The 24436-nt window shown below is 39.3% G+C and overlaps 1 protein-coding gene across 3 annotated transcripts in view; it reads left to right on the top strand.

The window, feature by feature from the left end:
- Positions 1-24436, top strand: part of SOBP (sine oculis binding protein homolog) — a 199767-nt gene that overhangs the window by 154099 nt on the left and 21232 nt on the right. For all 3 annotated transcript variants that reach the window (XM_089530637.1, XM_089530636.1, XM_089530635.1), the window contains one exon: positions 22341-24289. In XM_089530637.1, the coding sequence (XP_089386763.1) occupies positions 22341-24287 (1947 nt within the window). In that variant the 3' untranslated portion in view covers positions 24288-24289. The remainder of the gene's footprint in view (positions 1-22340; positions 24290-24436) is intronic.

Here is a 24436-nt window from a genome sequence, read left to right as displayed (position 1 = left end):
GCAGAAAACTTAAAATGAAAAGCATGTCACAAAGAAACAAAGATTTGGTGTAGAATCCATGAATTATTTAGAATTATATGAGAGATGAAAGTGTGCCATTTTATTCTTTATATTTGTCTTTTGCACATTGTTGGGAAAGGTCAGCAAATACGCAGTATTTCGTGTCTTTTGATGTAATACACTTGAAGCTTTGCTTCAAGCATATTTAGAAAGAATTCATTGTTAACATTTTGAAGCATCACTATATATTAGGGACTTTCCTGAGGTGGCAGGATGGTTTGCTGCATTAATTAAAGCAGTTAATAAAGCTATGGTTATATGAGATGTTAACAGCTGTGCACAAAATTAGAAACTCCATGGCAGGCTATTATTGCTGAGTTTCACCTGGCTTTAGTCCATTATTTTCAGCATTTGGACCATTGTTTCCTGCGTATTTTTCCCTAATAGGCTTTTAAAACATGCATCTACCATATAAGTAGCAATTATGTTCCCATTAAAGATTTCATATTCAAAATTTCATATAATGTTATTGATTCAAACTTTTGTGCTGATTCTAGTCCATGGTAGCAACAGATTTTTCCAGCAATCTTCTCAAGTGCTTAATTTAATAAAGTAGCATTTTTAAAGGATGTTTATTCTATTTTTTTCTGTCTACATTTACGAAAAAGTAATCTCCAATAAATGCTGTCAACATTAATAGAATATACTGTTAATACCAGTATCAAATTACAGGAAAAAAGTTGTAAAATTAGATTTCTGGTTCCCAATTAGGGATTATGATGCTAAAATATATTTGTGGAATAGTGATAGAAATTACCTTTAAATTCCAAACAAAGGCAGTTTCTGTCACTATTCCACAAATATATGCTAGCTTCATAAATGTTAGAAAAGTGGTGGAGGTTTTTTCCTCTATGTGTCTATGGACTACACACCATGGCAGAAATTTCATATATATAGTTAAATAACATGAATTTTGGATGCATAACTGCACCCATTTATGTAGGCATCCAGTTACTTCATTGCAGTTTCCATTTATATACATATACACAGAATTGTTGCAATTTTTAAAAAAATAAATAAGGATGAAACTTTGTGATATTTCATAACCCCACATTATCTTATCTCATATCAGAAAGAAAGGAATGAAAGAAGAAATAAAATTACATCCAACTGAAGATGGGGGGAGTAATATGAACCTTTAGGACTCTGACTGTTGTAAAATACTGGTAATACTTCTTTCCTGTTTTGTGATGCATACTTCAGAGCACTAATGTACAATAATTATAATAATACTGCAAATGTAGGTGCCTACACAGTCAGTCTATCTAGATTTAATTATTATATTCCAAATGGCAGGTACAAAACATACTAATTGGGTTTTTCCACCATATTTACAGACTGCTGACAAATAGATTTCTATTTGTTGTTATGCTTTGGTCGTTAAATTCTTCATTGCTAAACAGTAGCCTTTTATAGGAAATATATTTTGGCTTCTGAACGGACATAAATGAAACAATCAGCTTCTGTAGAATAGTAATACAATTCTGTAGTATAAATATGTTTTAAAAACTGTTTTTCATTCACTTGTGTTGAAAATGCTTGTGTTTTACCACCAGTAGGACTTGAACTAACACATTCTGTGCTGTTTTCTTTAAAGTAGTTCCAATCTAATGGGAATCCACAGGGGAAATATTGTCCATCTTTTGTAATGCAAGCATTTATTAAATTTTATTGAACAGTATGGATTGTCCTCATCCTGTCCCATGCTTCAGTGCTTGAAAAAATTATGTTAAAATTGAGAGGCATATTAAAAAGAGCTTGACAAGGGATTCTGGCTGCTTCTGTGTAGCAACACTGTACCTACAGATTTTCATTTCATGCCTCTTTGGGACTGAGGTCAAAATCTATACTTAAACACTTTTACAGGTACAGTGTGTTTTAATGCCACTTATTCAAATTGGCCACAATATGAATACATAGCAATGTTATTTACTGTAGCTCCTTCCTGTGTGCAGTTATATGATGGATAAACAGGTAATTCATCCTTGGAAACTGAATCTGAATTTTATTCAATAAAACTTTCATATGATAATAAATGATACATAATGACCATGTTTTAAAGACACTGAAATAATAAGAGGTCTCTGTTATGAATAACACTTTAGGCCACCTACTTATTCTATCAGCAGAATAGCTGTACTTGAAATTCCCTGATTGTCCCTTTCTAATTTGGGTCAACAAATTTTGTCTTTTAACTACAGTATGTAATTATTTTATGAGAGGCATAATGTGATATTATGATGTAGTCTTCATAGGTATTGGATGTCTCTGCTAAATGAACTCCAATTTTGAGTCTCATCCAAGATAGCGCTAAACTTTGCATGCATTAACATATATCAATATATGCTAATATTCAAATGAGCTATTTGATAGATAATGTGCCATGAATTAGCTAATCAATAGATGCACCAATGAGCTACACAATATGCATTGCATCCTTTTGTAACAAAACTGAGGCACGTTACAGACCGCCCAGAAGGGGGCGGTCTGCTGCCTTCATTTGCAGCGCGGAGGAGCCCCAGCATCCAAACCGCGAGGCTCCTCCGCGCTGCAAATAAGTGCCAAAATGGTGCTTCTCTTTGTGGCGAGGATATGACTCTGCGAGGCGCCAGTGGCGCACTCACAGCATCATATGTGCCACATGGACGCATTGCATCCACTACGTAAATATGGCAGCCCCCGTGAGGAATGGGTGCTGCCATTTTGTATGGACTCGGTCCGTATTAGGGTTAGGGGCGTCCGGAAGTGACTCCCCTTTCCAATCCTAATACGGACCCAGTCCGTACTTTATGCCCGTTTGTAATGGGCCTGAGTCTTCATTTCGTGCCTCATTAGCAACAGGCTGATCCAGCGCTCATGATTTCTGAATGGAGAAGCACTGTTTTCAAAGAATAAATTTAGGTATTCCTGTATAGCTAAAGTAAAGCAACTGTTACTCCTGAACTGGACCTAGAGGACCTGAGAATTGATACATGCCTTTATTTGGGAACTGTTTCATACATATTTTTCTACTTAACAAATACTTCAGGGAGAATTAAACCATCCCAGCCCCCCATGGAATAGGAATGCAGATGGGGCGTGGGAGGGTGAGGAGAGAATGAGGGATAACGGTCTATCGGGAGGCCTTCCATTAGATAGAAAGATTATCTTTTTAGGTATAGTGTCCAGCTGCTTCTTGAGCACCCCATCCACTGTCTCCCTTCACTGAAAGAGAGAGCTCCTATGGTACCCATCCGTTTCTGGGCACTGTTACCCAAAGAAAGGTGGAGCGGCATAGGAGGTTCACAGCAACTATCAGTTTTAGTTCAGTGTTGGAAAAATTAGCATTGCCAGAGGCTGGCTAACTTGTAGGACTGTTTGCCCCTATATATACAAGTAATAATTGAGGAGCACTCCGAGTTTAGGTAAATTAAGATGGTTTTATTTAGAGAAATAGAATTTGCCATCTTGAGTACCTATATTGAGAGAAAGGCAAGATATAAGATAATAATAATAATAATAATAATAATAATAATAATAATAAGCAGCGTGCAACATTCAGAGCTAACTGAAATGGAAGTCTGGAAACAGGTTAGTGAAATCTAAGAGGTTTAGAGGAGAATATTTAACTGTCCAAAGAGATGAAAACAGAAAGCAAGAATGGCTCAGACTGGGGCTTGAGGGTGACACAGAACATACATGGAGTGCAGCCTGGGACAACTGTATGCATACTGTGTGTGTAGAGGTGAATGCCAGCTGTGTACAAAGAGACTAGGGTCCTGTGCAGACATGACACACGGCCCAGCTCTGCTGCCAGGGTGCCATGATGTCGCGTGCTGCTTCACATGATGCAGCACCACTTTTTGTGGCTCCTTTTTGTGCCCTGGAAGGGCCAGATTCGGGCTGTGGTTTGCACTTGCCGTGGACCCAATCTGGCGCAGCTGAAGGCAGCTGCAGATCACTCCTTGGGGCGGTCTGCATAGCCCCTAGGTTTTGAGATCAATATTTATACCTGATAAATAGCCTCTGGAAGAGGAAGGAAATCTGTTCAAAACACAGTAGAGCTTCAGTCAGTAAATACAGCAGTTAACTAAGTGGACCAATGTTTTGCTTGGTATAGGACAGCTTTTCTGTTCTGGTGCTCCAGTGAAGTGCCATGAGTGAAGTTGCAGGAAAAATTCAGAGGCAGAAGCTGTATAAGTAGGAAGATAAATAAATAAATAAGATTCCAATTTGCAGGTGTCCTTTGCTGAACTGGGGCTTACATCTGAATAAACCTGATAAAAGAATCTTGCCCATGACGTAGACACTGTGAGATTATATCACACTGTATTAAGTACTGTTTGGAACTATTGTTATTCTGCTCTTACAAGAGCAATGCATTAGCAGTATTAAAAGGATCTTGCAGTCTATGGAGGGTGTTCAGCATACAGATCCAGGTTGGCTAACTGCCTGAGGTCCAGAGTTTCAGACATCCCACAGTGACCTCAGGGGCCCACACACTCCTCCTCCAATATATTGAAATGTATTTTGAATTCTCTCAAATGCCCCTGGCAACTCCTACAAAAGAGGAAGTGGGGCAATTTTGAGCATTTTCCCCACTGTGGTATGATTGCAGGAATAAGTGAGGGTTAGTGGGTGACTCTCTGGAGCCTTTTTTCATGTGACATAAATATGGGTTAATAAGTCTGGTTGCCTGACCTGCATTTTAGGTTGGCGATATGGAATTTCTTCCTGTGCCTTTCATTTGTATGGTTTTAATGAGACATTTTAAACAGCAGTCATAATATTGTTATAATTTACCTTGTAGAATCTACAGTGTTATGGTATAAAACAAGGTCATTGGATTTGTTTCACATTGTTAGGTATTACCTAATTCTCTGACCAGTGAGACTTTTCAAGGGTGCAAGGTTCATCTGAGGACAGTTTCATTCAAAGAAGGAGAGCACTGAAAGTTTATGCAGTTTTGTCATATTTATAAATATACTTGTGGTTGAGCATAGTTAGAATTACAGCTTCAGTACTGTATGACAGACACAGAGAGCTCAGTGCTTAAGGACTTGCACAGACATGGAGATACTCTGAGCATTCAGATTTAGTTCTGACTCTGTCCCTTTTGCTTTTGCATCCAAATTGCTGTTTCTTCTAGGGTTGTCAGGTGGAACAAGAGACAGGATTCAGGCTTTTTAATGTTAATGTTGAAGAAGAAATTTCCCCAGGTGTTCCTTACATGACAAGAAAGCCCTGCTGAACTTCCCTCCTCTATACAATCATTAAAGGAATAGTGGACATGCCCTTATTTCACCTGGCAGCCCTAGTTTCTTTACACTGTGTGTGTGTGTGTGTATGTGTGTGTGCGCCTTCAAGTCACCCGATGACTTATGGAGACCCCATTAATTTCATAGGGTTTTTCAGAGATAAAGAATACTCAGAAGTAGTTTTGCCATTTCCTTCCTGTGAAACAGAGCCTATGGCACCTGGCATTTCCTGGTGGCCTTCCATCCAGGGCTGACCCCACTTAGCTTTCAAGAGGTCAACCAGGATCTGGTGCCTTTAGGATGTTCATGTCCTTGACTTGTGTGATCCCCACCAGAGGCAGATGAGGAGTAGGAATTCCATTTAGATTTTTGCTGGTAATTGATCAAGAGAGCAACAACCAGTAAGAATCATCAGATTATCTTCCTTACAGAAAGACCTGCCCAGCTGAATTTGGTTATGTTACAGTCTCTTCTTACACTCACAGAAACAAAGCAGGGTTCCAGAGAGGTTACCTGCCAACATGTTTTGCCTCATAATATTATAATGAGATAAGGCAGACAATAAAAATTTGAATGAAGAGTTATCCAGTGATTTTAATAATAAGTAGAATAAGATAATGGCCAAGGAAGAAGTGTAGACCAGGAAAGAAGCCAAGACATTTAAGTGACTGTGCTCTAGTTTTTATTAGAATTGATAGTGCTAAGAACTTCCAAGTGCCATTTTTCCTTTGGAGATTTGCTATATTATTTGGGTTAATGATAGGATTAATTTAATAGAAATTCACATACATGTGAATCTGTTGGCTAAAACAGTTAACTGAACTGCATTTAATTTTTATTTTTTTAAAATAATGTACATGAGAAGAAACATCTTAATACTACCATACCATGAGGGATCCCTATCCAACCCTCAGCCTGACTTACTTTTTATGTATTCAGTTTCATAAAGTTCAATAGATGTAAATACAGATTAATTATTTAAAAAGTAATAGGAGGGAATGAGATTCCAAACATGTAGTGTTTAATTATTAAAAACCTATAATGGAATTTCATCCCTAACACATCCTCTAGCTCTCACATTTTGCTTGGACAAATGCCTGAGGTTAACTAGTATGCCTCTTGCTGCCAAACTATCCACCACTTACACTGTAAAAAATAATTTTGCTTGCTAAAATGTAAAAGATAGCTACTCTTCTGTTTCATGTGCAGTGATAACCTAAATTTGTTTAAGAAGGAAATAATCCTAAAAAGATTTTTATAATGTTATCAGTTAGGATCTGAGTGCAGTTGTTAGCCCCTGACTAAAGTAGAACCATTTACCCAATTGCCAATGATTCAGTGGGTCTACTCTAGTTGGGACTTACCATGGAATTTAGGTTATTACATTCATGGAATATAATGTTCATGTTTATGGAAATAGGCTTCTCTGTGGATTAGAAGAGGTTGGATCCAAATTTCATTTGCATGCATTTATTTGTGCATACAGATCAGAGGGACAGCTTATGAGTTATAGGGTACGACTTTGCAAGTGGCCACTGGTTGCAGACTAGCTAGACTGTACATGAAATACACATCTGCTGCTGAAAATGGCAGATGTGTATCTTGCTACTTTCACTTGGTGGTTTACCTTTTTCTTCTTGCTTCTGGTAGTAGCAGCCAATGATGTAGTTATAAGAGAGGGAACATCAAATGTGATGTCAGAATGTGAGTAAGGTCTATCAGTTATTATAGTTAAACACTATAGAAGCCCTGGTGGCGCAGTGGTTAAATGCCTGTACTGCACCCATTCACTCAAAACCACAAGGTTGCAAGTTCAAGACCAGCAAAAGGGCCCAAGCTCGACTCAGGCTTGCATCCTTCCGAGGTCGCTAAACTGTTGGGGGCAAATTAGCTTACTTGCTAATTAGCTTACTTGCTGTTCACCGTTATGATCTTTGGAATAGCGGTATATAAACAAATTATTATTATTATTATTATTGGCAGAATAGTTAAACAGAAAGCTGTTTTGAGGGGTAGTAATCAGTTATATGCTTAGTGAAACCTCTAGATAGGACCACAGCACCATTGTCTTCAACTATGTTTCATAATAGAATAGGTGGAGAAACTCTATAGTTGTAAATCCAAACTGATTTTTTTTTAAATGTAAAGTTATCAATCTGAGAAAGGTTCTCTGGGGAACTGATAGCAAACATGTTTATTGAGTCCATTTAGCACCATGCAAGTAAGTATGGTACTATTTATATGGATACTGTAGTTATCAAAGGAGTTGTAGTCTTCATATATATTTCTTAAGCAGAATGGTTGGGGCTGTGTATGAAGTAGATTGTACATATAAGTTGCATAGGAACAAATGCATGTAATAAAGCATTCCTACATTCACTTGTATTCTCTTTTGCAGAGTTCCCTGACAGAAGCTGCCATAACCGTCAAATTTTACTCTGTTAACATTGTTTGATAATTAAGGACTGTTCATGCATTTGATAACAAATATGTAAAGAAATCTTGTAGCACTTTTGAGACTAATTGAGAAAGAGACATTTCTAACATAAGCTTTCACAGCCCCCAGTCCACTTGTTTATTTTTAAAACGTGTTATCTCAAAGGTGTTCAGGATTCTTTTATATCTTTTTATGATGAAACAATCTAACACAGCTATGTTTTTGACTACCACATGCATTTGTTCATTTACTACATTTTAATACTGTACTGGTTTTCCTCCAAGAAGATGAAAGTGGTTTACATTGTTCTCTGCCCCACTCCATTTTGTTATCATAACATCCCTCTAATCAGGCAAAGTGTGTAGACTGGGACAGAATCATCACATGCACCTTGTGTTTGCATGGAAATTTGAACTTCATTCCTTTTACTCATGAGCAAACATTTGCATCAGTGGCATACATTTCTAGCATTCAACAGTATTTTACAACTTGAAATACTTAATATTTCAGAATGTTGGCTAATTAGCATACAATAGCATATTTAATATCCAACAGTATTCAGTATATTGACAGAATCTGATATTTCATATTCAGTGAATTTGGGCTGCCATCCTATAAACACACCTGGAAATAAGCCCTGTTAGATGCAGTAATGCTTACTTCTGAGTAGACATGAATAGGAGCATACTGTTAATATCAGGCAATATTTTAAAAGTAGGATGTAGTTTTACTTCATAATAGAGATTTAAAATTATTTGACAGCTGCTGGGTAGCCATGCTAAAAATTCAAAGTACAGTCGGCCCTTCTTATACACGGATTCAAGCATCTACAGTTTGAAAATGTTCAAAAAAGTATAAATTTCAAATATCAAACCTTGATTTTCCATTTTTTATAAGGGACACCATTTTGCTCTGTCATTATATTTAATGGGACTTGAGCATCTACGGATTTTGTTATCCACGGGGGACCTTGGAACCAAACCCCAGCGTATAACAAGGGTCCACTGTATTTGAGCTTTATGGTAAAATTGCATGATATAAATGTCAGGGATTTGAAGGGTTAAAACACAGCACACAGGGAAATGCTTGATGTGTGTGTGTGTTTGGCCATGAGCCTTCAGCAGGTTGGCAAGGCTGATCTAGCACAGCTGAAGCTCATTGTCTCAAGGACTCTTCAGTGTCCAAGTGCACGTAGCCATGGATGATGAAACATGTGTCTGGATTGCACAGGAGACACATGACATGGCTACACACCTGAACTCACTGGGTTTGAGAGACCACATGGTCTGGAGACTATATAAGCCCAGGGGTTGCAAGGGTGTGGTGTGGGTTTGAAGTAGGAGTTGGATTGGTATGTTTTGGAGTTTTAGAGATCTAGTATTGTATTATAGCACTGTGAATAAAGAGCACTTTGGGGACTTTTGTTTCTCTGGTGGTTTATCAGAAGAAGCTACAGCATCGGTTTGCTGTGTGTCCCTGAAGGTTCCTGCATTGCTGCAGTTCCTAGAAGACATCCAGTTGCTGTCATCCCAATTGGACTCTGGGAGCCACGCTTTGGCTTCTGGAAATTTGCCAGCTCGGCTCCAAGGGTCTGATTTAACCCCAGGACTCGTTTGAGTTGCTGACAAGGGTTGCTGGACCCCAGCAGTTGCGCTGACAATAAAGTAAAAATGATGACATTTAATTTTTTCAATTTTTTTTCAATTGCAAATGCATTTCAGCTGGAAAAAAATTCTATCTATGGATACTATACATTTCTAAAAAACGCTGCTTGTGCAAAACATACTGTACTTGATAGGCATGATCTGCCTCTTAACCAATTTGTCCTGGTTTTAGCTATCCCTTTTATTTCTTCAGTGGTCTAAACCAAAGCCAGGAAAATTTAAAGTAGCCCTCACTGCATTGTTGTGTGCAAGTTGTTTCCAATTTATGGCAATAGTAAAGCAAACCTATCACAAGGTTTTTCTGGCATGAATTGCTGAAAGGTTGTTTACATTTGGCCTCCTCTAAGGCTGAGAGAGTGTGACTTACTTGCCCAAGGTCATACAGCATGTTTTCACTTTGCTACAATATTTATACAAGGTTCCTAAACTGCCTACAGATTGCTTAATACAAAGTTGATGCTTTCTGTGAACAAACAATAGTTTTCCATTGGTGCATATGGATTAGAGATTATGAAAGTAAAACCATAGCTTTCAAAAATGTATAATCTAATTTTAAAATGCCAAGAATTACACTTAAGCAATTTATTGGTTGTTTCTAGTTCCTTGTGTATTTCATGACAGCGAATATGAAGGCCTGAATAAAATAACACAAATTACACAAAGTCCTAATCCTGCCCTCACTGAACTCCTGCTGATTTTAATAGGAACAGTTCTGACAGCAAACTGAGCCCATGTGAAATATATTAAAAGCTCTGGGGCAGGTGTCTACATCACAGAACAATGATCAGAACATTTGGCCTTTAGCAGCTGCAGCTTTGACTCTTTCCATCTTTTGTTCTTTCATTCATCTGTCTTTTTACATTGCAACCACATTTGCACAACTTTATTGTTTTGTAGGTCTTCTTTCCCAAAGAGTCCATTCGTTTTTTTGTAAAGTTAAATTCAGACCACATAAACCAATCTATTTTTAATATGAAATCATGACAAATGTAAAGATCAAACTAAAACATGAATGCATTTTTGGGGCCTGTGCAGTCAAGCATCAGATGGGCAAAGGCACAAAGTATCTTGGAAATTAGTCAAATTCTTGTGAGGGACCTGGTACACTTAGAAGCATTTTCTGTAGCATTCTAGTACCTGTTTACACAGAATTCCAAGTACCTTATCATACCATAAATCCCAGGATTCCATAGGATGGAGGCATGATAGTAAAAGTGTCATGAAACTGATAAAACTGTATAGTGTAGATTTATCCTCTCTTCTGAACTTTTATCAGCGCTGAAGTCCATATTGCTAAGAGCTTTATTCTTTCATTTTATTCTTTCATTTTAAATGGTTATGGAATCATCCTTCCATTTATGATATATGCACTTTTGGGTAAACAGAATACAATACTGAATGCTGTGTGCTTGGTCATTTTTCACATTATTCAGGAGATTAGCCTACAAAGATCATAAGCTGCCCCCCCCCCCCCCAATTTTTTTGCACGGAATCAAACTCACTGTGGTTGTGTCCTTCTGTTTAGGAGTGGGATTTGACTGCCTTTTCCCCATCATATTTGTGTTTGGAGAGATGAGTGGGTGATTACCCTTTAGAAAGCTCCATACTGGTATCACTCCTCAATTATCTCCAAACTGGACTAGTGTCCAGAGACTGTTATCTGTCTCAGAATGCCAGGTCTATTGTTAACCAAATGCTTTGAAGTGCTATGACTGTACTTTTAGAATCTGTCAAATTCAGAAACCATTACTAAACCAAAGAACAAGGAAAAAGGCAGTATATAACCACTGGTGGACCATGCTCTGACCAGAGGGACACTTCATGTTGCTGTAATAGGAGAAGGCAGTGGTTCAAACCATAGTACTGTTCGGGGAACTATGGTTCAGCTCATGGGTTTCTGGTGCATACAGTCAGGGAGCTATCAGCCTCTTCTTCAATCTCCTTTTTAATCATACCCCAACAAAAATGCTTTAGAAATCATTACCACCTGTCACTCCAGGTTATATTATGAAAGTTATTTTTCGTGCACTAGTCCTGGACCTTACCAACAATGTCTGAAACTAGAAATCATAGTGTAGTGTCATGAAATACGTTTGTTGATGAAGTCAATTCTATGTTCCATTTAGCACTCTGGGATAAGTAATACCCTGGGCAAAGACAGTTTTTGGTGATCCTTGTTTCTCCATTCAGTTGTTATCAATACAAATTACTAAGTTGTGTGGCTTATGCAGAACCCCAAAACCTAACAAAGAAAGGTAATTTTTTCCTGGTTTTTATCTAGAAGAAGCAGAATCAAATTAGTAATGGAAAAGAAACATAGTTGAAAGCAGATTGAAAGAAATTCATTTTTGTATTTAGTAACAAAAACTATGGAATGCTATAGTAGACCTATGGAATTTCCATAGTTATCATTAGGGTTCACAAACTTTTTCACTCCACTGCTACTATGTGTAGTATGCAGATAAAAGGCTTGATTCTCAGTGTAGGTCAATTTATTACTTTTCCTCGAAATTCAGTGTCTAAAAATGAATAAAGTTTCATTGAAGAGTGACCGTAAAGCAGTGAAATACTGGCAAAAGTTGCTGTTTAACCCAGCACACACACACACATGCTCTATTGTCTCTTACAGTATGTTTGCCACTTCTTTCTCCCTTCTGTTTTCCATTCCACATGGCAAACCTGAGCTGAACAGATGTCCTTTCTGACATTTCCATGTATTACATCCCCAAGAGTGAGGTGGAAGAGAGGAAGGATCTATTCAAACAGCAACAAAATATGGAAAAAAATATCTAAATTGTCCCTATGTTTTTGTCTAAAAAGAGAAATTAGAATTTTAGTTTGTATGTAAAAGATTTGAAATCTGAAGCTTCAATAGAAATATTGCATAAAACACAAAATTAATATATGCAACGTGATTTATTATGAGAACCCATCTAGGGTGAGGAACTCAGATAATACAAATTTATGCTAGACAGTTAACTTACATGTGAGATCACTGATTGTGTGAAAGTCTGAGGAATTTTGTATAATCACATGTTAATCAAAATGGACAGGTCATAGCACTCTTTCACACAGACCTATATTAAAATGAGGCCAGATGGTGTAGTGAAGTCATGCACACTAAATCAGAATGAATTACTAATTTTGGATAAAGTAATTTGGTTAAAAATGGTCTACTAAGGCCGGTTACAGACCGGCACTTTAGTGCGTGACGAGCACGCACTAGGGTTACAAAAGGGCGGTGTTTCCGCACCGCCCTAACCCTAGTGCGTGCTCGTCACGCACTAAACGGCGGCGGCCCTTCCATATGGCCGCCGCCGTGAGGACGTCACGGCCGCGCCGCCTCTAGACGGGGCGGCGCGGACGTGACGTCCTTGCTCTGCGCCAGGGCGCTTAGTGCGCCCTGAACACGGAGCAGGAAGGAGCTCCGTTTCGGAGCTCCTTCCTGGTTTAGTCTGCTGGGCGCAGCCTTCAGACGGCTGCGCCCAGCGGACTAAAAGAGAAAGGGGCCAAGCAGCCCCTTTCTCTTCTCCCCACCGCCGCGGGGTGTCCTTGGGGCTTGAAGCCCCAGGGACACCCCTTTTCAGGCTGCGAGGAAGCGGCGTTTTGCTGCTTCCCCGCAGCCTAAAAGCGGCGGATCGGGGCCTCAGTGGCTGCCGTTCTGACCGCTGAGGCCCCAATATTCCGGGGAAAGGGGCGGGTGCAGACCGCCCCAAATGGGCGGTCTATAACCCGCCTAAGAGAAGTCTGCCTAAATATGAGCCTTGAAAAGCAGAGAAACTTATAACAGCTAACAAATTGTTAACTCAAGTTCTCTTGCTTTCAAAGGGGCTTTTGTACATGGTTAACTTTTTTTGAATTGAGGATTAGCACCCAGATCTTAACCAGTTTACATAGAAGTAAATCTCATGTGTTTCATTATGATTATTTTCATACTATCATCTAGTATAGTATTTTACTAGTATTTCATAAAAAGTCATGATGGCACCACAGAAACCCTCCAGTATGCAAAAAAAGTCTATATTTCAAAGTAAAGGTAAAAATACCTATTAATACCTATTAATTTGGATGGAAGCATGAGCTGATACTACTGGTTTGCTCTTGGTACAACAAATCTCAAAGATATTTTTTGACTGAAACTAATAGACCATTCTGATGATACTAAATTAAGAATCTATCTGTGATGCACAACACAATCATATGTATGTTTAAAGTATTTTCCCTGTGTTTAATGGAGCTTCTCTCTAGTAAGTGTGCTTCGGATTGCAGCCCTACCATCAAATTTTAAAAATTGCTATGCAAAAAAGATACACAAATAAAAGGTAAAGATATGATACAACTTCATGCCATTTGGGATTTTTTAAATTCTTTAAAAGTTTTATTTAAAAATTTCCAACCACATAAAAACATTAACATTACATAAAGTACATTTAAAAATGAGAAAAAGAAGCAAAAAGCAAAGAACTACAAATAAAAAAGGAATAAAAAGAAAAGGGAAAGGGAAAAGAAGAAAAGTAGATAAGTAGATAAGACAAATAAATGGGTCATTGAACAGATCAAACCTGAAATAGCCCTAGAAGCCAAGATTATCAAACTGAGGATGTCATGCTTTGGCCACATTATGAGACAATAATACTGGGAAAGGTTGAGGGTAGTAGAAAGAGAGGGGGATCAGACATCACATGGCTAAATTAGGGAGGGCACGGGCATGAGTCTGCAAAATTTAAGCATAGCAGTGGAAGATAGGGAGTCTTGAAGATTTCTCATCCAAAGGGTCACAATGAGTCGAGGTTGACTTGAGGGCAGCTAACAACAGCAAACCCCAGTCAGTAGAATTTACCCTGCATGCAAACAATTTCCTAAAGGTACAGGTGGCCCATGTATTACATGAGTTCATATAACACTGCTTCACTTTCACATGCTGGGGGGGGGGGGGAGTGTTATCTCTGGGCATTTTCTAGGCCCTGTAATGTGATTCTATGGTATGTTTCTGCTGGAAGATAACCACAGCGTTACTCTGAAGGACCTAGAGGTTCCTAGAAAGAAAATTTATCTAGGAATGTGTAGGTCCTCCTGCACAACTCATTGGTCAATGTCTGGTGGAAATATACCATAGAACTGTGCTGGAGGACCTAGAAGATGCCTGTATAGAACACTTCATTGTTCATTTTAGATAATAGAAATAGGGGTCCAGATTTTATGCAAAAATCATATAACACAAATGGTCCCAGAATGGATCCCCCTTGTAATACACATTCCACCTGTATATCTCATGTTTTAGAAATAGGGAAAACATTGTTTTATTGAACTGAAAGATATATATGCTCTGCCTGTCCCACCTTAAGTAATCAGAATGAGCTCACAGGAGAAATCTCTAATTACTTCAAGCATGATATCAGTTAGAACTAAATGAATAATTTTGCTCTATTTGATCACTTCAGGTATGTAGCCATTGGTATCATAAATTCACTGACCTCATCTTAAATTATCAATATTGCCAGACATATCTGATTCATTAATTCTTAAGTGGCATTATTTCTACTCCAGTAATTTTTAGTCCTTGTGTGCTATGTGTGTGTAAGAGAGGGAGTGAGAGAAAGAGAGATGGAGCAAACTAGTTGTGCGTGACTTGAGAGTGCTGAATAGAATCAGATGGATAATGACAATATATTTAGTTCATCAGAGATGTTCTCAAAGACTGATTTATTGCAGTTATCCTCAATATCCTTAATTCATTTTATTTAACAGTAAAATAGTCCATGATCAATAAGTGAGTGAAATCAGTGAACACTAACATTTTCTATATCTCATTTCATCATTAAAAGCTGGAGAAATTATTAGAGAATTTCTAAGAAGGATTTCTAAACATTTTTACAAGAGGAGTTTACTAATCTTAATATGACTTAAGAGTTCTTTAGAGAGGAGCAAATCATTAGAGAAATGAAGCACTAAAATATATGCCTTTCAATCAGTATCTTATAAAATGGAACCTGAATACTTTCAAGTTTTGCTTCTGAGTAAGAATGTACAGGTCATGTTTGGAACTGTGCTACTAAAGTTATTGAGGTTTTTTCCCCCCTAAATGTAGGTGTAGTTTCATACTTAGCAATCAGGATCGAAACTGAGGGGCTGTACAGATAGCCCCTAAGGGATGGTGCGATGCCACTCATTGCCTATCTGGATCAGGGCTGCAGCAACCACATGCCATGGCCTCGATCCTGCCTTTCCAGGGCGCAAAAGTGGTTCCTTTTTGTGCCCTGGAAAGGGCGTGATAGCCATGGTGCCATGGCTGTATGGCGCTCTTTCATTGCTGTGTCATCCGGATGCAGTGCCAGAGGAGCGCTGTGACACGTCCCACCATGTGGAGTGGCACGCAGCATTACGGTGCCCTGGGGGCAGAGTTGGGGCATGCATCATGTGAATGCAAAATCCAGACTCTACCCTCAGGCTGGCTTTAATGGCTGGTCTGAACAGCCCCTGAGTCAGGCTCTCATTACAGCCTCTGAGCAGCAGACCTGCAGTATGGCAAGAAAATCCCCACAACTTGGTAGACCACAGGACACAATCAGTTCTGCTTCAGAATGTTTTCACAGACCATTTGTCTACCCCTTCCCAACTTTCTTATAAGTACTGGAGCATTTTCCTGACTGCCAGGCTTGAACATCCCACTGGGAACAGTGTTGGGTGTTTCAGCAATAATTCTCACTAGGCAGAACATTTGAAGTCTGAGCTGAATCCACAGGAAGACTACAATGGCCACTGGTTATGCAAACAAAATACTAATGAATGAGCTCTTCTAGATGAGAGCAAATAGCTCTCGCAATAAAGCTCCTGAATTACTATCTATCAGTGGGGCTGTACAAACAGCCAGATTGGGGCCATGGCAACCTCATACCACAGCCCTGATCTGGTCTTTCGAGGGTGCAGAAAGGAGCTCCTTTTTGCGACCTTGAAAGGACACCATAGCCATGGTGACGTGGCTATATGGTGCTCCTTTGGTGCACCATGATGCCACCCACCTTCTAGAGTGGCGTGTGGCATCAGGGGGCCCTGGGAGTCGGGCATGCGGCATCAGGACACTACGCCTCAACTCTGCCCCCAGGCAGGCCTTTCAGGCCCGTTTGTACAAAGCCAGTGACTCTTTGTGCGGCTTCTGGACATAGACAGCTTCTTCAAACTGTTTGAAAGTTCTTCTAGTTTCTGTAATATGTAATGGGGAGGAAGAAAGAGGATGAAGGAAGTTGTATATCATGATAGGAAACTTAATCAATCACTATTCAAATCTCCTGAAACTGTAGGCAACTTGGCCAATTATCATGCAGATCTCTTTAGCGCTTTGGCTCACTATTGGCTTTGGATGTTAAGTGTCAGTATGAGGATGCCTTCTTTTAAAAAAGGAACAGTGTTCTCAAACATCTTAATGTAAACTGTAAGGGATGTCTGCTACTCCCTGACCCCTAAGCACCAGAAATGGTCAAGGACTTCCTGTATTAACCACAAATATGGAACTATACAGTCCCTTGGGATTTGTTGCTGCTATGAATCCTGGATTTTTAAAAGCTCACTCTCTGAGTGGGAATAAAATTTTGCGGGTGGTGAGAATTGCAAATTAATGATCCAGGGCAATACAAATTTTGCTGGTTATTTAGTTTTGAAAAAATACTCGAAGAACTACAAATACAGCAGCCAACAGCAACATGTAAATATCTTGAAGTGAAAAGCAGTGATTTATACATGTCTGGGAGCTCTTTATCATGTACAATGTATTTATGTCTGCAGTGTGTTATTGTCTATCTGCTATCAAATACAACATAGGTGTTCTCAAATGCTTTTGAAGAGCAAAGACTAACCAGTTTCCCTTTGACAAGCAATGGGAAAATCTATAGTAAAAATTGAAACCAATTTGAAAGGTAAATAACAGTCTACAATGCCTCCACTTTCTAGTTGTTTGTGCTGCATATGCCCACAAAGCACTGGCATAATCTTGCTAGTATCTAGATTTTTTCTTCCATATTATGACACTTCTGAAAAGACATAATCTAGGAGCAAAATTTGACAAGTCAGTTCTTCCATATTTATGAAGAGCCCTGGTGGCGCAGTGGTTAAATGCCAATACTGCAGCCACTCACTCACAAGCCATAAGTCTGCGAGTTCAATACCAGTGAAAGGGCTGAACCTCAACTCAGGCTTCCATCCTTTTGAGGTCGCTAAAATGAGTACCCAGATTGTTGGGGGCAATTAGCTTACACCTTATAAACCGCTTAGGGAGTGCTTAAGTGCACTGATAAGCGGTATAGGAATGTACTTCCTATTGCTATTGCTATTCTGCATATAAATTATTATTATTGTTGTTGTTGTTGTTGTTGTTGTTGTTGTTGTATAAACTAGCTTACCTGTTGCATTTACCCCGTGTTCGTCTTGTAGCTCCATAGTAGGAGTACGGTAGGCCCTCTGTTTTCTTGGGGGATCTATTCTGGACTTCCCCCTCCCCCCCGTGAAAACGGAAAATCGCTGGTATTCAAGCCCCATTGACTTGAATGGTGCGGCATGCCCACTGGTATGCACCATGGGCGCACGCCCCATTTTGTCCTCCTTAGTTTGTCGCCTGCAAACAGGCAAGGGACATGGATTTGAAGTCCGTAAAAATAGAGGGGCGACTGTACATGTTTATAGACATGAACTCACCATCTAGGAGTTCTCCCCCCCTTCTATAGACAATGTTATGATAATTCTCGTGTTGAAGAGGATATTTAGAATGGCATTCATATAGGCCCAGATCAGCTCTGTAGTGGCTGAAAAGTCATTAGGATATTTGGTAACCCCCGGAAATCTTTCCAATACTGAAAAGCATTTAGAATGTTTAATATCCTTCAGAAACCTTCCCTATGCTCCCTCACACCTTGTGTTTGCATCTCTTTTGGAACCACACAGTTGCAGGTCTAGGTCAATGCTGCTATACCAACATAATACCATATGTCATATGACACCATGACATTGAGCTGTTAAGAGTGACTCTAACCAATTATTTACAGGTTCAGCAGCAACTTAGGTTTGCTAATTTAAGAATTTTGAGCATTGTCCCATAATCTCTCCAGTGTCCTGTCATGCTGGGAAAACGTGGAAGGCTAAATGCTTTAAGAATAAACATACAAGAGAGTCATATGTGTGTTTTAGCTGGACACCTTATGCACAACTAGAAACAACGTTCCCTGGAACAGGCAAACACATTGCTCTCAGAGCATCCCTGAATGTCCATAGCAGTCCAACAATCTTCTCTGGCAGTGATGTGAAGAGTAGAGGGCCATTCCAGTGCATACTGAAACTCTGGTGTATAGCAGGGATGTAATTCTTCACTCACTTTCATCTTGAAGAAAGCAACAAATAATTTTAACATTTCCCCCGGCTATTAGAACATTTTTGAAAACCACAGGTTTTGAAGTCTTTTTGCAGTTCAGGATTTTCACTGCACAAATAACATATTCTATGGAAACATTTTCTGTGCAGGAAAATACAGCTTTTTATATAAATCAGTCACATTCAGATTTTGTGCAAAATACGTCCCCCATTACAGTATATTTGGAGATTATCGCACTGGTCTTAAATAATAGGGTAGAAGTGAGATTGAAACTGTAATCAATGGATCATATTGCACCACATCATAACTAGGCAGTAAGTATTCTGTAGTCAATCCATGATTCTGCTGCTGCTTTTAATGAGTGGGAAAATCCTGTGAATAGCTGTCACTCCCACAGTTAACTTGTTATTGAAGTATGTGCCATAAGGGTAATTCAGAGAGAAGGGGAATTGAACTGGATTCACTGCATCTCCCCCCCCCCCCCCCATTTCAAATGAGGGCAAGACTTCTTGCTTTCAAGGAGGCAGGAGAAAGGGGATTTAAACTGGTTTCACTGCACGGACCCCATTCTTAACAAAGGCAAGACTACTTATTTACTTAATCTCGGATAGCTGACCAGTAAACAAAATGGTAGTGTGATAAGATGCATGGTCAACCTGTTACCAATTTGCAATTGTGTGGTAAAGTGAAAAGAATCGTTGCTGTTTCAGGTGTTTAAAAAGCTGCAACAGCATTGGGAGGGAGGCTTTGTGTGATAGTCTCCCTTAGTGAGTGAGAAATGATGCAATTGAGGCAAATTTAAGTCCAGTGAAATCCCACTGATTCAAAAGAAACATATGCTGCAGTCTCATGCATGCTTACATAAGAGTAAAGTCCATTGAATGTAGTAAGCCTTGAGCAGGCATAAGTCTATATTAAGAGTTAAACAAATGCCCACTGAAACCAATGTGACTTCAGAGTGCTTACCGTATACAGTTGGCCCTTCATACACACAGATTTTTAATATACGGATTCAAGCATCCACGGTTTGAAAATATTCCAAAAAAAGTATAAATTTCAAATATCAAACTTTGATTTTCCATTTTTATAAGGGACACCATTTTGCTGTGTCATATTTAATGGCACTTGAGCACCCACAGATTTTGTTATCCACAGGGGATCTTGGAACCAAACCCCAACGTATAACAAGGGTCCACTGTATACTCGTCTATAAGTCTGAACGTTTATGGCCAAAAATTGACCCCAAAATTCTAGGTTGACTTATTTACAGGTCAGTATAATAATGTGATAGCAGCTCTTGATTTCCTCATGTGGTGGAAGATAGTTTCTTTTTCTCTTGAGCCAAGCAGAAAGAGTCCTGAGTGATTAATTGCTTTTAGCTTGGCTGGACAGTTGCTGTTAAGAGTTTCTGTTGCTGTATGCCCACACACTGAGGGAGCGTCCAAGTTTTACCTTGGACTGATCCTCAGGTCACCGAACCTGCCCTCAATTTATATATGAGGTTGATTTATAGTTGAGTGTATACGATGATTTTGTTGGAATTGTTCCCATGTTTTTTGTACAATATTCTCACAGTTTTTGATGGAAGAAAACTAAGATATGAGTAAGCACATGCCCAGCATACATTGTTTTAATCCTCCTTATATGGCTAATAGTTATTAAATCAAATTATTTAAGTTCATTTCATAATAATTTCTTGTTGTGGGTTTCTTTTAAGTATTCTCAGTTTTGAATTGTAAAGGTGTACATAGTTGTAAACTCAGAGTCTACCATATATTATGAGAGTTTAATAAATAAATAAATAAGAGTTGAAGAGTTTCATCTCTGGGTATAAAATCTGTCCAAAAAAGAAAAAGACAATTTTGACATCTGTTTATCTGTTTATAGCTGGGGAAAGATTACTCATTTTAATTCTTGTTTAAAATGCCATATGAAGGAAAAGGCATTTGTGCAAACAAGAGTCATATTTGAATTGTAGATCATGTCTCTACCATCTGTGAGAGCTCTTGGTGTTGCAAAATTAATGTGTTAATGAAATCATAATAATTTCTCTAAAGTAATGGATTCTGAAACCTAGAATGACTAGTTTTTGAACTTTGGTTTCTAGTGGCTTACAATTGGGAAAACCTTTCAGAGCTTAATTAGTTCTGCAGCCTTATTTATTTATTTTATTAAAAAATAAAAAAAATCACCACACCAATAGAAGTACACACCCATTCACAACGGAAACTTGCATTTGATACAGTAAGTCTGTAATAAAAAGAGATAGTGCTTTAGTTTTTGAAAAGTTGTTAAATAAATTACAAACTGTCAAGATATTGTACAAAAGTTAATAGGGAAGAAGAGTGGGCAAAACCCCTGGAAAATCTTTCCAGCTTGTTCACATAATTTCAGAATATTTGAAAATCACCCAGATTCTAGTATCATTTCTACTTCACATTTCAAAGACAAAGCTATTTATGTATATTTCTTTTGCTTTTGGAATTCCTTTTAAACCAACAGCTCTCTTATCTACCACATTTAGGTAACATACAATAATCAATTGTAAATTATTTGCTCACAGTGCTCTTGAGTCATTGGATTATTTTCCAAGTGTTACTTGATCTTACGTTGCCAGATGTTCATCATGTCACTCTGTATTGGTGTGCGCAGTTCAGCAGTACCTAATGTGAAAGCTGTAATCCAATATTGTGTTATGGACCACTGAGTTTAGGTCCATTGAAATCATTCTGCTTAAGCATGCTTAACACTACTCTATACTAAGAATATCCTATATGATAAGAAAATCTCCTGAGGTTTATATAGATCTTTGCAGCAGAGTTTAATGCATGTTTCCTCAAAAATCCTACTATGTTTAATGAGACCTGTTCCCTAGTAAGGGTGTTTAGGATTTCAGTCTTAGAGTGTTCCACATATTTCACGTGTTGGGTTTTTCCTTTTTCTTTTTGGCCATCTGTACAACAACCCTTTAAAGCAGGAAGCTCTAAATCTGCTTAAAGCCATCTTTAAACTACAATCCTATACAGTGCACAGTATATATGAATAATAAGGAGGAAATCCCCTTGAATGTACTGCGGGCTTCTTTCTGAGGATACATGCATAGGACTGAGTCATTAGTGACTTGACAGCACTGAATAGAAGATCTGAAAATCTGATCTTCCTGAGAGACATTACACTCTCTTACCTATTGTCATATAGGAATCCTATTATCTGTATCACTTTATGCTTCGGTTGTAAATAATGGTGCTAAAGAACCACCATTAAAAACATGATTCCCTTCTAGTAACCCATGGGTTTCTGCATGCACACAGATATATACACACAAATAAATGCATGTTAATATGTGTATACACACATAGAATACTGTGCTTTTGTATTTTCAAACACTTTAGGACTGCAGATGAGATGAAATATTTTGATGCAAGGCTTATATTTTGGTATCACAACAAGTGTCAGGAACTATATTTTCTCTTGATAATGTAGATGTTTAGGAAACAGTAATGGAAAGTTTAAAAATATGCAAATGATATTATAAAAAGGAAATCACTTTTTTCTTACCTGTTTTGATTTTTGTTACTGTGTTGTAGGTATGTGACTGGTGTAAGCACATAAGACACACAAAAGAGTATCTGGATTTTGGGGACGGGGAAAGAAGGCTTCAGTTCTGCAGTGCAAAATGTCTCAATCAGTACAAAATGGACATTTTCTACAAAGAGACACAGGCCAATCTTCCAGCTGGACTCTGCAGCACATTACATCCTCCAGTCGAAAATAAAGCAGAAGGCACTGGGGTGCAGCTGCTGACTCCAGATTCTTGGAATATACCGCTAGCAGATGCTCGGAGAAAGGCCCCATCCCCAGCCTCTGCAGCTGGCCAAATTCAAGGTCCTGGACCATCCTCATCTACCACTGCCTCTCCGCCTGATACTGCCAACTGCTCTGTCACTAAAATCCCAACGCCTGTTCCTAAACCTATTCCCATCAATGAGAATCCAAATATTCCACCGGTTTCTGTTCAGCCACCTGCTAGCCTTGTGCCTCCAATTGGTGTCCCACCTCGAAGCCCTCCCATGGTGATGACAAACCGTGGACCGGTTCCCTTGCCCATATTCATGGAACAACAAATCCTGCAGCAAATTCGTCCACCATTTATTCGAGGGCCACCTCATCATGCCTCAAATCCAAATAGCCCTCTGTCCAATCCAATGATTCCTGGAATTGGTCCACCACCAGGTGGTCCTAGAAATATGGGCCCCACCTCCAGCCCAATGCACAGGCCAATGCTGTCCCCTCATATTCACCCTCCAACAACTCCAACCATGCCTGGAAACCCCCCAGGTTTACTGCCACCTCCACCTCCAGGAGTCCCTTTGCCCAGTCTTCCCTTCCCTCCTGTAAGCATGATGCCAAATGGTCCTATGCCCATGCCTCAGATGATGAACTTTGGCTTGCCATCTCTTGCCCCACTGGTGCCACCCCCGACCCTGTTAGTGCCATATCCTGTCATTGTTCCTCTTCCAGTTCCTATCCCCATTCCAATCCCAATTCCTCACCTCAATGATTCCAAGCCCCCAAATGGCTTCTCCAGCAATGGGGAAAGCTTCATTCCAAGTACGTCCAGTGATGCCACTGGAGCAAAGCCAACAAATAATTCTGTGTCCCCCAGAGATTCAAAACAAGGACCTTCCAAGTCCGCTGACTCAACGCCAAGCTGCTCAGGCCAGTCCTTAAATCAAACACAAGCCCATCAGGAGCACAGTAGAAATGAAGTTGTTGATTTGACTGTGAGACCTAGTAGTCCAGTAAAGAAGTTTGCTTTCCCTACCGTACTACAGGGACCACAGGACGGTGTAATAGACTTAACCGTAGGTCACAGGTCTAGACTTCACAATGTTATCCACAGGGCTTTACATGCTCACATCAAAGTTGAACATGAAGCTAGTAGTGTTGTAAATCTGACTTTTGGTAGCTCAGATAAAAGGAACTGCAATGACTGTAGGAACAATTGCAGCCCCACTGAAACAAAAAAATTACCTTGCAGTGACTCAGTTCACTGTGGCCCTATCACACTGGCTTCTGGCAGTCCAGAAAATAGTGCAGCTGCAGTTTGCAATGTAATTGTGAATGGCACAAAGGGCCCAGAGGTTTCTAAGAACTCAGAGACATCCCAGGAGCAAAAGAAATCACAACCTCTGGAAGAACTGCCAGTAAGTGAGCTGGAGTCTGTTAAGGAAAACAACTGTAATTCAAACTGCCGCCGAGAAGGAGAGTCTGGTAAGAAGACTGGGGAAGAGCCCCTATTTGGGGGAGATAAGCAAGATCCCAACCTAAACAATCCTGCAGATGAGGACCATGCATATGCTTTGCGGATGCTACCCAAAGCAGGCTGCGTCATCCAGCCTGTGCCAAAACCAGCGGAAAAGACTTCTATTGCACCATGCATTATCTCAACGCCAATTCTCAGCACAGGGCCAGAAGATCTGGAGCCACCACTGAAAAGGAGGTGTCTCCGAATTCGAAATCAGAATAAGTAAAGGTTTGTGTAATCACTACAGTCTTCTGTGTGAGTAGAATGAATATAAGTGTTTTCAGGTAGGAGTAAAAAGATGTGTGGAGGTAACCATTTGTGAAACAGGGAGAAAGATTCTCGTTATGAACTCACCACCCAGAAGCCATTATTTGT

The sequence above is a fragment of the Sceloporus occidentalis genome, unplaced genomic scaffold (assembly GCF_023333645.1).
Source record: "Sceloporus occidentalis isolate IW3139 unplaced genomic scaffold, rSceOcc1.0.p SCAF_6, whole genome shotgun sequence".
Classification (NCBI taxonomy): Eukaryota; Metazoa; Chordata; class Lepidosauria; order Squamata; family Phrynosomatidae; genus Sceloporus; species Sceloporus occidentalis.
Note: the sequence above shows the minus strand (reverse complement) of the source record. Positions and strands in the feature narration are given on the sequence as shown.